The following is a 13465-nucleotide window of genomic DNA, read 5'->3' as shown; positions in this document are numbered from 1 at the left end:
GCAACGGTGGCAGTCGCACAAGTTAAAGAAGCAGGAAGGCCAGCCAGAAAGAGGTCCAGAGACTCCAGGAAGAAACAACTGTGTGACAAGATCCGGTGTCCTTGAGTAACAACGTGTGCGGTGAGTGATCTTTGAGAAAGTTCACCTTGCTAATGGGAACCCCCTTGCTTTTTGTTACTTGTCCAAATGGGATACAAATTGTAAAAATAGAGAATGTACATGTCTCCATTACCGATCGACTGGCATAAAAGCCTGTGTGCATCATGCATCTGTAAGGAGGCCCTTGATTTTTGCAATTAATCTAAAGTCATTCATTAAAGCAGAGGTTAAAGCCCCCTCAAACGCTTATGCAGGAAGGTGCAAATAAGGGGAAAAAGAGGCCTAGTGACTCTGATTCTGAATCCTACTCCTCTTCATCATCTGAGGACAATGTTTGCAGGGATGTAGAGTCGGTAAGCCAAACCTTCAACTCCTCAATTTCCCTGACTCCACAGCACTAGCCACTACTGAGCTTGTACATAACGTGTAGCACAGAAATCTCAACTAAAAGCTTAGATGAGGAACAGAACAGACATTTATAGGACATTTCATAACTTTCCCAAATTCTTATGAAAAAAAATCTACAGCACATGCTGCAGTGAACTACTGTACCCAATTTATTAGATATTTTAGGAGTCGGAAATTGGTCCATTTTATACTGATTCCACCAAAATGGAAACAGACTCCACATTCTTGGATAGGCCATTGTTCCCATTGAGGGACACAAGCAGGTTAATAAAACCGATAAGAACCACTATGAGCTTATGGGTCCTAAACCCCTAAATCCACTGATGTTATGTTCTGTGGCCTAGAACAAAAGTGAAAAAACATACATTCCCTGTTAACCAGAAAGTCCAAAAACTCAATAGGGAACAGTGGAAGAAACCAGATAGGAAAGCCTCATTGCTGTCTTCGTTGAAAAGGAAGTATCCTTTTGAGGAGGAGGCTGTTTCATTTTGGGATCAGAGCCCCAAAATAGATATCGCAGTAGCCAAGTCAACGAAAAAAATCTACCTTACCCTTTAAAGACCTGGGTATTCTCAGGGATCAATTAGATAGGAATGGAGGCAGCTATCTGAGAAGTACCTGGGAAGCATCAGCAGGTGCTTTGAGACCTGCCATAGCAGGGACTTATGTTGCAAGATCCATGATTGTCTGGCTGCTGAAAGAACAATTTAAGGATAATGTTCCTAGGGAAAATAAACCTGGCTAGTCTGCCCTTAGCACAGGGGATAGCAGGCTTTCTAGCAGACTCCTCAGCGGACTCTATGTGGCTAGCGGCAAGATCTGCAGCTCTCTCTAACGTGGCTAGGAGAGCATTATGGTTAAAATACTCGTCAGGGGATGTGCAGTCAGAAAATATATTATGCTCTCTGTGAAGGAGAATTCCTGTTTGGTCAAGCATTGGATGACATCCTAGAAAAGGCTGGGGATAAAAAAAAAGTGGTCCCCCAGTTGTCCTATGCCCGGTTGCAAGAATAGGTCCGTTTGGTGAAGAAATATATCAAAAGGAAGCCTCCTAAAATTAAGGGATATTAATAGGAAAATAAAAAGAAACAGATTTATGTTCATGGGTCCCTCCTTGAAGGGAAGAAATATGCCCAGTGATGCCAACCTTATGCATTCTCTCAGTATTTTGGGCCCAGCTCCATTCCTGGCAATTACATAGTAACATAGTTAGTAAGGCCGAAAAAAGACATTTGTCCATCCAGTTCAGCCTATATTCCATCATAATAAATCCCCGGATCTACGTCCTTCTACAGAACCTAATAATTGTATGATACAATACTGTTCTGCTCCAGGAAGACATCCAGGCATCTCTTGAACCCCTCGACTGAGTTCGCCATCACCACCTCCTCAGGCAAGCAATTCCAGATTCTCACTGCCCTAACAGTAAAGAATCCTCTTCTATGTTGGTGGAAAAACCTTCTCTCCTCCAGACGCAAAGAATGCCCCCTTGTGCCCGTCACCTTCCTTGGTATAAACAGATCCTCAGCGAGATATTTGTATTGTCCCCTTATATACTTATACATGGTTATTAGATCGCCCCTCAGTCGTCTTTTTACAGTGGGAAACTGTTGAGAGGGCAAGAGCAATTAGGTAGGCGTTTGGGGAAAGTAGCATAAAGCTTTCCTCGGCAACGAACTCTCTGTTGTGGTATGGTGGGTGGACATATATCCAATAAGCGATGTCATACCAGATGAAAGCATGACTGGATGGGGGGGCACATGTAAGAGTGTGTAATCCAGAGTGTGCGGATAAACCAGCAGAAAAAGAAGTCATCCAACATGAGGGAGTTGTTAGCTGTGAGGAAGGCACTGGTAAGGTTTCCGCTTGTCCTTCAGGGCCGTCATGTTCGTATATTGTCGGACAATCGAGTGACAGTGGCATATATAAACCATCAAGGGGGAGCAAGATTGACAGCCGACTCTGCAGTGCATCAGTTGTCGGCTGTCAATCATGAAATTATTACCATAATGATAAAACATAATGGGATTGTGAATTCACATTCTGGATTTGGCTACTTATAATCTGAAAACCTTAACATGTCTTTTCCCACAATACTCTAGAACATTGATTGTTGTTACAGGTTTTATGGAGATATTTTAAAGCACCACTCCAGTGGGTTTTTTTTTATTAGTGCAGCTCTGCAGGGGTGTCACTAATGGAAGTTCCCAGCCGCTCTCTTCATCTGTTATTAGCACCGCTAAAGTCGGTCTTCAGGTTGTGCCTATCGGATCGCTCCAGTCTTTGCCGACTGATCCAGAAGTCACAACTCCATGTAAGTCTGTGAGAGTCAGAACAAGACTCTCTCCTAGATTTGCAGTGAGAGCTTGTAACCATTACTTCTGACTTCAGAAAGTAACTAAATTAGCTGGGATATGTGTGTTTTTACATGACATGTTGTTTCCTTCAATGTATGAAGACCAAAAGTGTACGTTTAGCAATCGGTGAAGCCTCAAACTATGGCGGCTGTAGACTCCCACAGGAGCATAATGTTCCTTATTCTGAATCTTTTTTTTTTTTTTTTTCCTACAGTTCGTATGGAAACTTTTTATTTTGGACTCTGCTTTACCCCCAAAAAGCTGTGGCATATTCCTCCTATACCTTACTACAGAAGGATTGGACCTAGAAAAGACTATAGTCGTGTTACAATGTTCTGTACGCTGCTGAAGACTGGTTGGAATATCTATTTGCTTATAAAAACTAGGTCTAGTCTGACCATCTTCTGACCACAATTTCCAGTGTTTTCGCTCCCTGGAAACCCCTACGGTACTTTAATTCCTCCTTCAAAGAAGCTTGGTGCAGTGAATGAGTAAAGCCTTTGTAATTCTCAGGACTGACTTATGGCAGAGATTAGTTACTTTTTTGCTTACTCCTAAGAAAAGCACTTGGGTCAGGATGAAATCGGTTTGTCAGCTGTCAATACAGGTGTGTTCTGGGAAATTCCTTATCTCCATGACTGCTATTCGTTGCCTTTGAAATAATTCCTCTGGAAAACATTGGTTAAAGAGAAGCGATGCTATATAGACATAACCGGGAATTTAATTTATGATAACAATGTGGATAATATGTAAAAAGGTTGTTTGAAAAATGCAAAATGTACTATTAAAACGTATTAAAACCTTGGGAAGAACATAATTTGTATGGGTAAGGTGAAAAAACAATGGATGGAGCATATAGTACAAGACTATAAAATACAACCAAGACCTTATACATTTCATAAGGACTATAATGAACCATAACAGAGCACATATTGATATGAAAGCAACAAAACATAGGCATATAATATACCCTATATCCTGGGAGATGTTACACTAGATGACAATACATATTGGTTGGTAGAATACAGTAATTAAATCTCATGTATTGTACAAAAAACAAGTCTTCGAGGAGTTGACTATGGAATGGACAGGAGTATAATCATTGGCATGATGGAGTTGGTTTCCTCAGTATTATTTATAAAGGACAATTTGAACCTTTTGTTTGCAAATATTCAAATAGAAAAAGTCTTGTTCCTTATAGCAAATCTACTTCTCTTCTTCCAGGTCACGTTACCGTCTGAAAACTGAATTTCTATTGTCCACCATTTTTCTCATACAGTTTTTACTCGTGAGGCCCATATTGCTAAGTATGAAAATGATTGTACCCCGTCCATCCAATCTCTGACTGTAGTATGACTCCAAAATAAATGCTGCATAATAAAAGAATACATACTATAGTAAATGGTCACAGTGCACCGAGCCACCGAGGTGTAGATCTGGTATTGTCAGTGATAAATAGTGGTTGTGAATTCATAAAAGAGCCAAATTGTCACAAATTGATGAAACATTTATGATGCCTCCATGTATGTTTGGGACACATATGATTTTTAGTCTTCTAGTACTGGTCGTTGAGTCTTCAGTATGGCCGGACGATACATGGTTAAATATAAATTCACAGAACAGTGTTTTGGAGCACTGATTACATATATCTAAGTCACACAGCCTGAGTTTTTATTGTGTACCCTGCTTCTTCATCCTTCTTCCTATATGCATTTCGGGCCAGTATCGACAATAAAAATGTCTCTATAATTAGCAGATGGTAGTGCATCACTGTAAAAAAAAATAAAATAACATAACTATGTTAAATATTCGGAAATGCATTAAGAACGTGGCATCTCTAAGGAATGGTCAAACCAAAACAGTTGTCAGTTGCCAGACCTCTTTTTGTATAAATTGCTAGACTAAATTATTGGAGCACATATTCAACCCCTTAGTGACCGAGCTAATTTTGACCTTCATGCCCAGGCCAAAATTTTTTGATCTGACCAGTGTCACTTTATGAGGTTATAACTCTGGAACACTCCAACGGATCCCACTGATTCTGAGATTGTTTCATGACATATTGTACTTCATGTTAGTGGTTTAAATTTCTTCGATATACTGTAACTTGCGTTTATTTGTGAAAATATTGCAGTTTTGATGAAAATTTGTCCAAAAATAGCAATTTTCAAACCTTTAATCTTTTATCCTTAAACCAATTAGTCATGCTGTACAAAATAATTAATAAATAATAATTCCCACATGTCTACTTTACACATCTGCGTAATTTTTCAAACATCATTTGATTTTGTTAGGATGGTAAAGGGGTTAAAAGTTTATCAGTAACATCTTACTTTTTCAACACATTTACAAAGCCTGTTTCTTAACCCCTTCCCGCCGCGGCCCTTTTTCGTTTTTCGCTCCCCTCCTTCCCAGAGCCATAACTTTTTTATTTTTCCGTCAATATGGTCATGTGAGGGCTTATTTTTTGCGGTACAAGTTGTACTTTTGAACGACACCATTGGTTTTACCATGTCTTGTACTAGAAAATGCTAAAACTGACCTGATATTATGATTCTCCAGGTCTTTACGAGTTCATACTGAAGATAAATACGTATGCACTACTAATGGTGGTGCTCAGGTGGGTTCCCACACCTCGTGATAAATAGAAGAACCTGGCACTCAACTTAATGCTTTCTGAGAAGTTTATTTGTAGTACCAACAAAGGTTTCGGTCCCCAAGTTCGGGACCTTCATCAGTTATGTACTAGTAGACTTTTGGAAAAAGGGCCAAGTGGTGGATACCGCGTCTGGGCCCAAAGCACACGACATGCACGTAGCTTTAAGCGCATTTCTATACAGCCTTATACCAGGTAACCGCCCTGCACAGAGATGCAGTTTGTTTTCTTCTTGGCCCCCTTCTTCCAAAAGTCTACTAGTACGTAACTGATGACCGATGAAGGTCCCGAACTTGGGGACCGAAACCTTTGTTGGTACTACAAATAAACTTCTCACAAAGCATTAAGTTGAGTGCCAGGTTCTTCTATTTATTACGAGTTCAAAGACACCTAACATGTCTAGGTTATTTTTTATCTAAGTGGTGAAAAAAAATTCAAAACTTTGCTAAAAAAAACAAACAAAAAAGCGCCATTTTCCCATACCCGTAACTTATTTTTTTGCGTGCCGAGCTGATGTTTTTAATGATACCACTTTTGTGCAGATACATTCTTTTGATCGCCCGCTATTGCATTTTAATGCAATGTTGCGGCGACCAAAAAAACGTAATTCTGGCTTTTCGAATTATTTTTCTCACTATGCTGATTAGCGATCAGGTTAATGTTTTTTTTTATTGATAGATCGGGCAATTCTGAACGCAGCGATACCAAATATGTGTAGGTTTGATTTATTTTTTTTATTGTTTTTTTTGGGGGGATGGGGCAAAAGGGGGGTGATTTAAACTTTTATATATTTTTATTTTTTTCATATTTTTAAAAACATTTTTTTTTTTACTTTTGCCATGCTTCAATAGCCTCCATGGGAGGCTAGAAGCTGGCACCACTCGATCGGCTCAGTTACATAGCCGCGATCATCAGATTGCTGCTATGTAGCTGAATTGCAGGCTTGCTATGAGCGCCAACCACAGGGTGGCGCTCACAGCAGGCCTGCATCAGTAACCATAGAGGTCTCAAGGACCTCTATGGTTACCATCCTGATGCATCGCCGACCCCCGATCATGTGACGGGGGTCGGCGATGCGCTCATTTCCGGCCGCGCGGCCGGAAGCGGTAGTTAAATGCCGCTGTCAGCGTTTGACAGCGGCATTTAACAGGTTAATAGCGGCGGGTGAATCGCGATTTCACTATTGCGCGTACATGTCAGCTGTACAAAACAGAGAAATGATTTTTTTATAGCAACACACTTTTTTTTGCGTGATCATAGTTATTCATTGGATAACTGATCAGTGCCCGGGAAAACATCCCTGATCATGTTCTAAAGGGTCTCATCTACTCCCATTAGCGGAGACCCCGTAGATTTTCAGACTCTGGGGAGTGCTATAGACTTTTGATGAAGGAATAAGGCCCCTCAGCGGCCGCTGTTTTAATGTGTATTGGTGATCATTAAGGGGTTAAAAAAAACTATTGCTGATGTATTTTTCTTGTTTATCTTCTGTAAAGTTTCCATCCCATCCGATAATTTTAATTTTGTTTGTTTTAACCCCTTAGTGACCGAGCCAAATTTTTGAAATCTGACCAGTGTCACTTTATGTGGTAATAACTCTGCAACGCTTCAACAAATCCCAGTGATTTTGAGATTGTTTTTTCGTGACACATTCTACTTTATGATAATGGTAAATTTAGTTCAACATTTTTTGTGTTTATTTATAAAAAAAATCAAAAATTTGAGAAAAATGTTAAATTAGCATTTTCTAAATTTGAATGATTATCCCTTTAATCCAGATAGTCATACAACAGCAAACCATTAATAAATAACATTTCCCACATGTCTGCTTTACATCAGGACCATTTGTAAAATGTTATTTTATTTGGTTAGCATTTTAGGAGGTTTAAAAATGTAGCAGCAATTTTTCATTTTTTCAAACAAATTTTCAAAATTTATTTTTTTAGGGACTTATCCATGTTTGAAGTGACTTTAGGGGTCCCATATATTGGGAAACCCCCAAACGTGATACCATTTTAAAAACAGCACCCTTAAACATATTGAAAACTGCTGTCAGGTAGTTTATTAACCCTTCAGGTGCTTTACAGGAATTAATGCAAAGTGGTATGACAGAAATGAAAATGTGTATTTTTACCACCTAAATGTTGCTAACTTCTAAACAGATTACTACAGCCATCAGACTCTAAGGCCGGCTTCACACTTGCGAGTTTTACGGACGTAAGAGCGCAGAAACTACGTCCGTAAAACTCGCAAAAAATACGGCACAATTATTCTCTATGCCTCTGCTCCTATCTGCCGTATTTTACTGATCAGTATTATACGGCTTTCTACGGCCGTACAAAATCGCAGCATGCTGCGTTTGTCACCGTACTGCGCAAGAAATACGCCAATGAAAGTCTATGGAAGCGTGAAAAATACGGATTACACACGGACAAGCAGTGTGACGTGTGAGAAATACGCAGCGCTGTTAGAGAGAAAAGCCGGCAATTCAGTGCGGTGTACAGTAAAATCACACTGACAGCTTACAGTAGAATAGGTAGAATAAATGTCTTCACATAGTATAAGGGTATATATATATATATGTCAGTGAGACACATATATGTATATATATTAATATTTATTCCAGCGCTATACAGCTTGAAAGCCGGTAATTCAATTACCAGCTTTTTCTTTCTCCTTCCTAAAACCCGACATGATTTGAGACATGGTTTACATACAGTAAACCATGTCTTCTCTCCATTTTTTTGCAGATTCCACACTACTAATGTCAGTAGAGTGTATCTGCAAAATTTGGCCGTTCTAGCTCTTAAAATAAAGGGTTAAATGGCGGAAAAAATTGGCGTGGGCTCCCGCGCAATTTTCTCCGCCAGAGTAGTAAAGCCAGTGACTGAGGGCAGATATTAATAGCCTGGAGAGGGTCCATGGTTATTGGCCCCCCCCCCCCCCGGCTAAAAATATCTGCCCCCAGCCACCCCAGAAAAGGCACATCTGGAAGATGCGCCTATTCTGGCACTTGGCCACTCTCTTCCCATTCCCGTGTAGCGGTGGGATATGGGGTAATGAAGGGTTAATGCCACCTTGCTATTGTAAGGTGACATTAAGCCTAATTAATAATGGAGAGGCGTCAATTATGACACCTATCCATTATTAATCCAATTGTAGTAAAGGGTTAAATAAAACACAAACACATTATTTAAAATTATTTTAATGAAATAAAAACAATGGTTGTTGGAGTATTTTATTCTACGCCCAATCCAGTCACTGAAGACCCTCGTTCTGTGAAAGAAAAAACATAATAAACCAACAATATACTTACCCTCCGCAGATCTGTAACGTCCAACGATGTAAATCCTTCTGAAGGGGTTAAAACATTTTGCAGCAAGGAGCTTTGCTAATGCAATGCTACTCCTCGCTGCAAAACCCCGGGGAATGAGTCTAAATATAGATCAATGAGCTATATTTAGCTTCATTTGCGGTGAGGCGCCCTCTGCTGGATGTTCATAGATCGTGGGAACTTACCTACAATAGCAAGGTGGCATTAACCCTTCATTACCCCATATCCCACCGCTACACGGGAATGGGAAGAGAGTGGCCAAGTGCCAGAATAGGCGCATCTTCCAGATGTGCCTTTTCTGGGGTGGCTGGGGGCAGATATTTTTAGCCAGGGGGGGGCCAATAACCATGGACCCTCTCCAGGCTATTAATATCTGCCCTCAGTCACTGGCTTTACTACTCTGGCGGAGAAAATTGCGCGGGAGCCCACGCCAATTTTTTCCGCCATTTAACCCTTTATTTTAAGAGCTAGAACGGCCAAATTTTGCAGATACACACTACTGACATTAGTAGTGTGGAATCTGCAAAAAAAATGGAGAGAAGACATGGTTTACTGTATGTAAACCATGTCTCAAATCATGTCGGGTTTTAGGAAGGAGAAAGAAAAAGCCGGTAATTGAATTACCGGCTTTCAAGCTGTATAGCGCTGGAAAAAATAGTAATATATATACATATATGTGTCTACTGACATATATATATATATATATATGTATATATATATAGACAGTATATATATTTTTTTTTTCTTTTTGGGACACATGGATCATTTCTATAGCGGTATGTTGGTTTTGCAAGCCTGCGAGAAAACCACGCAGTACGGATGCCATACGGATTACATAAGGAGGATGCCATGCGCAAAAAACGCTGACACACCCTGCCTACGGAGGAGCTACGGACCACTATTTTCGGGACATTTCAGCGTATTACGGCCGTAATATACGGACCGTATTTTCATACGCTGAGTGTGAAGCCGGCCTAAGGCCGCTATTTGGTCATGAATTGCCATGGCAAACATCAGGACCGCAAAATCATGATCTGGGGGCACCAATTGGGATAAAGAGGAAGCCCCCACACTCTGTTAACCATTTATAATGATGTAGTCACTATTGACAGCAGCATCTAAGGGGTTAAACAGATTTAGAAGGTGCAAATACTGATCGTGGCTGGTGCAGCAAGTTGTCAGCTATAGTGTACAGCCGACAGATGATGGATTGTCATCTGTATGGAGATACTATTCTCTTATATCTAAGGTCAGTTCAAAGACGTATTGGCGGTCATTAAGGGGTTAAATTTGTGTCCGGCTTTTGTATCCGACCGAGTTTTAATAACTTCACTGTTTTATCAGCAGGAGATTCACTAGAGGACTAGAATATCTGCTGCCCAGTAGTCCTCCATATTCATGAGCTCTGTGTAACCCTGTCCCCACCACTTATTGGCAGCTTTCTGCCTCTGCACAGTGTGCACAGAGAACTGTCTAAGAGATGTGGGTGAGCTATACAGAGATCAGCATTCAGAGACCTCTTTAATCTGCAGCTGATAAAACAGTGAGTTTATAAAAGAATCCATTAGATGCGCCAATATTGGTGCTTAGACTCTGCTCTTCCCACTTGCCTTGGTGCTGTGGCAAGTGGATTAATAATTGTGGAGTTGATGTCAGCTGTTTAATGGCTGCTGACATTAAGCCCAGGGGTTAGTAATGGAAAAGTGTCAGACAACCCCACTACTAACCCCATAGTCAAATTTAATAAAGACACAGAGTAAAGTCCTTTAATTGAAATAAAAACTCCCAAATCCTTTTACCCATTTATTATTTTCAAAATAAAAAAACAAGAAAAATCTGATCGGGTAAGTGGGAAGAGCGGAGGCTCATTGCCAGAATTAGTGCATCTAAGGCTACGTTCACACTAGCGTTGTGCGCCGCTGCGTCCGCGACGCACAACGCACCGAAAAACGCGTGCAAACGCACGCAAAAACGCTGCGTTTTTCGACGCGTGCGTCGTTTTTTGACGGAAATCGGACGCAAGAAAAATGCAACTTGTTGCGTTTTCCGACACGTGCGTCTTTTTTTACGCTAGCGTCGAACCAAGAAAACGCAACAAGCAAAAACGCATGCGTCCCCCATGTTAAACATAGGGGCGCATGACGCGTGCGTCGCCGCTGCGTCGCCCGACGCTAGCGCGACGCACACTAGCCGAACGCTAGTGTGAACGTAGCCTTATAGACTAGAAGTAGGCCTCATGCTATTGCATCGGGAGTGTGGTGAAATGAACATCCCCCTGGCGCTCAGCCAATCAGCGGCACGGGATTCAAATCCCCCGCCCTGCAGGCTAAGCCAATGAGCGGTGCTGTGCGGCTTTGGCGGGGATTCAAATCCTGCGCGACACCGCTCAACCTGCGGGGCGGGGGAATTGAATCCTGTGCCGCTCATTGGCTCAGCACCAGAGGCGCTCAGCCAATGAGCGGTGCCGCGTGGCTTGGTGGGGGATATGAATCCCCGCCGCCATATTGGAATACCCATAGCTTGGGTGTTCCAATATAGCGGTCGGTGTAGTTCTGATGCGAGCAACCGGGAGATCAGCCCGCATCTATCTGCTGGTTAGTAATATTAACCCCTTTCTGACATCAGACATACTATCCCGTCGAGGTGACCTGGGCCCATATGACCGTCAACGGGATAGTACGTCATACGTGATCAGCAGCGCTCACGGGGGGAGCGCTGCTGATCGTGGCCGGGTGTCAGCTGATTATCAAAGCGGACACCCGGCACTATGTGGCAGGAGCAGTCACAGACCGCTCCCGGCACTTTAACCCCCTGAACACTTCGATCAAACAAGATCGCAGCGTTCCGGTGGCATAGAGAAGCATCGCACAGGGAGGGGGCTCCCTGTGTGCTTCCCTGAGACCCTCAGAACAACGCAATCTGATCACATTGTTCCGAGGGTCTCTTCCGGTCTCCTCCCTGCAGGCCCCCGGATACAAGATGGCTGCAGGGTCCTTCTGGGTCCCGCAGGGAGGTGGCTTGGCAATGCCTGCTGAGAGCAGGCGCTGAGAAGCCTCCTGCACTGCTTGTCAGATCGCTGATCTAACAGTGCTGTGCAAAGTGTCAGATCAGCGATCTGACTTTATACAGTGATGTTCCACCCTGGGACAATGTAAAAAAAAAATTATTATACTGTGTAAAAATATATTTTTTTTAATTCCTAAATAAAGGAAAAAAATAAAATAAATATCGTTCCAATAAATACATTTCTTTATGTAAATAAAAAATCAATAAAAGTACGCATATTTAGTATCGCCGAGTCCGTAACAACCTGACCTATAAAATTGTCCCACTAGTTAACCCCTTCAGTGACCACCGTAAAAAAATAAATAAAAAACGAAGTAAAAAACAATGCTTTATCATCATACTGCCGAACAAAAAGTGGAATAACACGTGATCAAAAAGATAGATATAAATAAGCATGGTACCGCTGAAAACGTCATCTTGTCTTGCAAAAAATGAACCACCCTACAGCACCATCAGTGAAAAAATAAAAAAGTTATAGCTCCTAGAATAAAGTGATGCGCACATAATTATTTTTTATATAAAATTGTTTTTATTGTATAAAAGCGCCAAAATATGAAGAAAAATTATATAAGTGAGGTATCGCTGTAATAGTACTGACTCGAAGAATAAAACTGCTTTATCAATGTTGTCACATACAGAACGGTATAAACGCCCCCCCAAAAGAAATTCATGAATTGCCGGTTTTTGTTCATTCTGCCTCCCAAAAATCGTAATAAAAAAGATCAAAAAATGTCACATGCCCAAAAATGGTACCAATAAAAACATCAACTCGTCCCGCAAAAAACAAGACCTCACATGACTCCATAGCCCAAAATATGGAAAAATTATAGCTCTCAAAATGTAATGATGTAAAAACTATTTTTTGCAATAAAAAGCATCTCTTAGTGTGTGACAGCTGCCAAACATAAAAACCCGCTATAAATAGTAAATCAAACCCCCCTTTATCACCCCCTTAGTTAGGAAAAAATAATAAAATAAAAAAATGTTTTCCATTTTCCCATTAGGGTTAGGGTTGGGGCTAAAGTTAGGGTTGGGATTACGTTTACAGCTGGGATTAGGGTTAGGGGTGTGTCAGGGTTAGGGATGGGACTGGGGTGTGTGGGTGTGTTGGGCTTAGGGGTGTGTTTGGGTTAGGGTTGGAGTTAGAATTGTTGGTTTCCACTATTTAGGCACATCAGGGGCTCTCCAAATGCGACATGGTGTCCAATCTCAATTCCAGCCAATTCTGCGTCAAAAAAGTAAAACTATTCTCCTTCCCTTCTGAACTCTGTCATGCACCCAAACAGTGGTTTATCTCCACATATGGGGTATCGGCGTACTCAGCATAAATTGCACAACAACTGTTACCCTTGGGAAAATAAAAAATTGGGGGCAAAAATATTTTTGTGGAAAAAATGATTTTTTTTAACTTTACAGCTCTACATTATAAACTTCTGTGAAGCACTTGGGGGTTCAAAGTTCTCACCACACATCTATATAAGTTCCTTAGGGTGTCTACTTTCCAAAATGGTGTCACTTGTGGGGGGTTTCAATGTTTAGACACAT

At 41.2% G+C, this 13465-nt stretch overlaps 1 protein-coding gene across 1 annotated transcript in view; it reads right to left on the bottom strand.

Moving 5' to 3' along the window:
- Positions 1-3549: 3549 nt before the first annotated feature.
- The window catches only part of SLC51A (solute carrier family 51 member A), a 74235-nt gene continuing 64319 nt past the window's right edge, over positions 3550-13465 (bottom strand). The window contains exon 9 of the mRNA XM_069727066.1: positions 3550-4634. Within this exon, the coding sequence (XP_069583167.1) occupies positions 4519-4634 (116 nt within the window). The 3' untranslated portion in view covers positions 3550-4518. The remainder of the gene's footprint in view (positions 4635-13465) is intronic.

This window comes from Ranitomeya imitator, chromosome 5 (assembly GCF_032444005.1).
Source record: "Ranitomeya imitator isolate aRanImi1 chromosome 5, aRanImi1.pri, whole genome shotgun sequence".
Lineage (NCBI taxonomy): Eukaryota > Metazoa > Chordata > Amphibia > Anura > Dendrobatidae > Ranitomeya > Ranitomeya imitator.
Note: the sequence above shows the minus strand (reverse complement) of the source record. Positions and strands in the feature narration are given on the sequence as shown.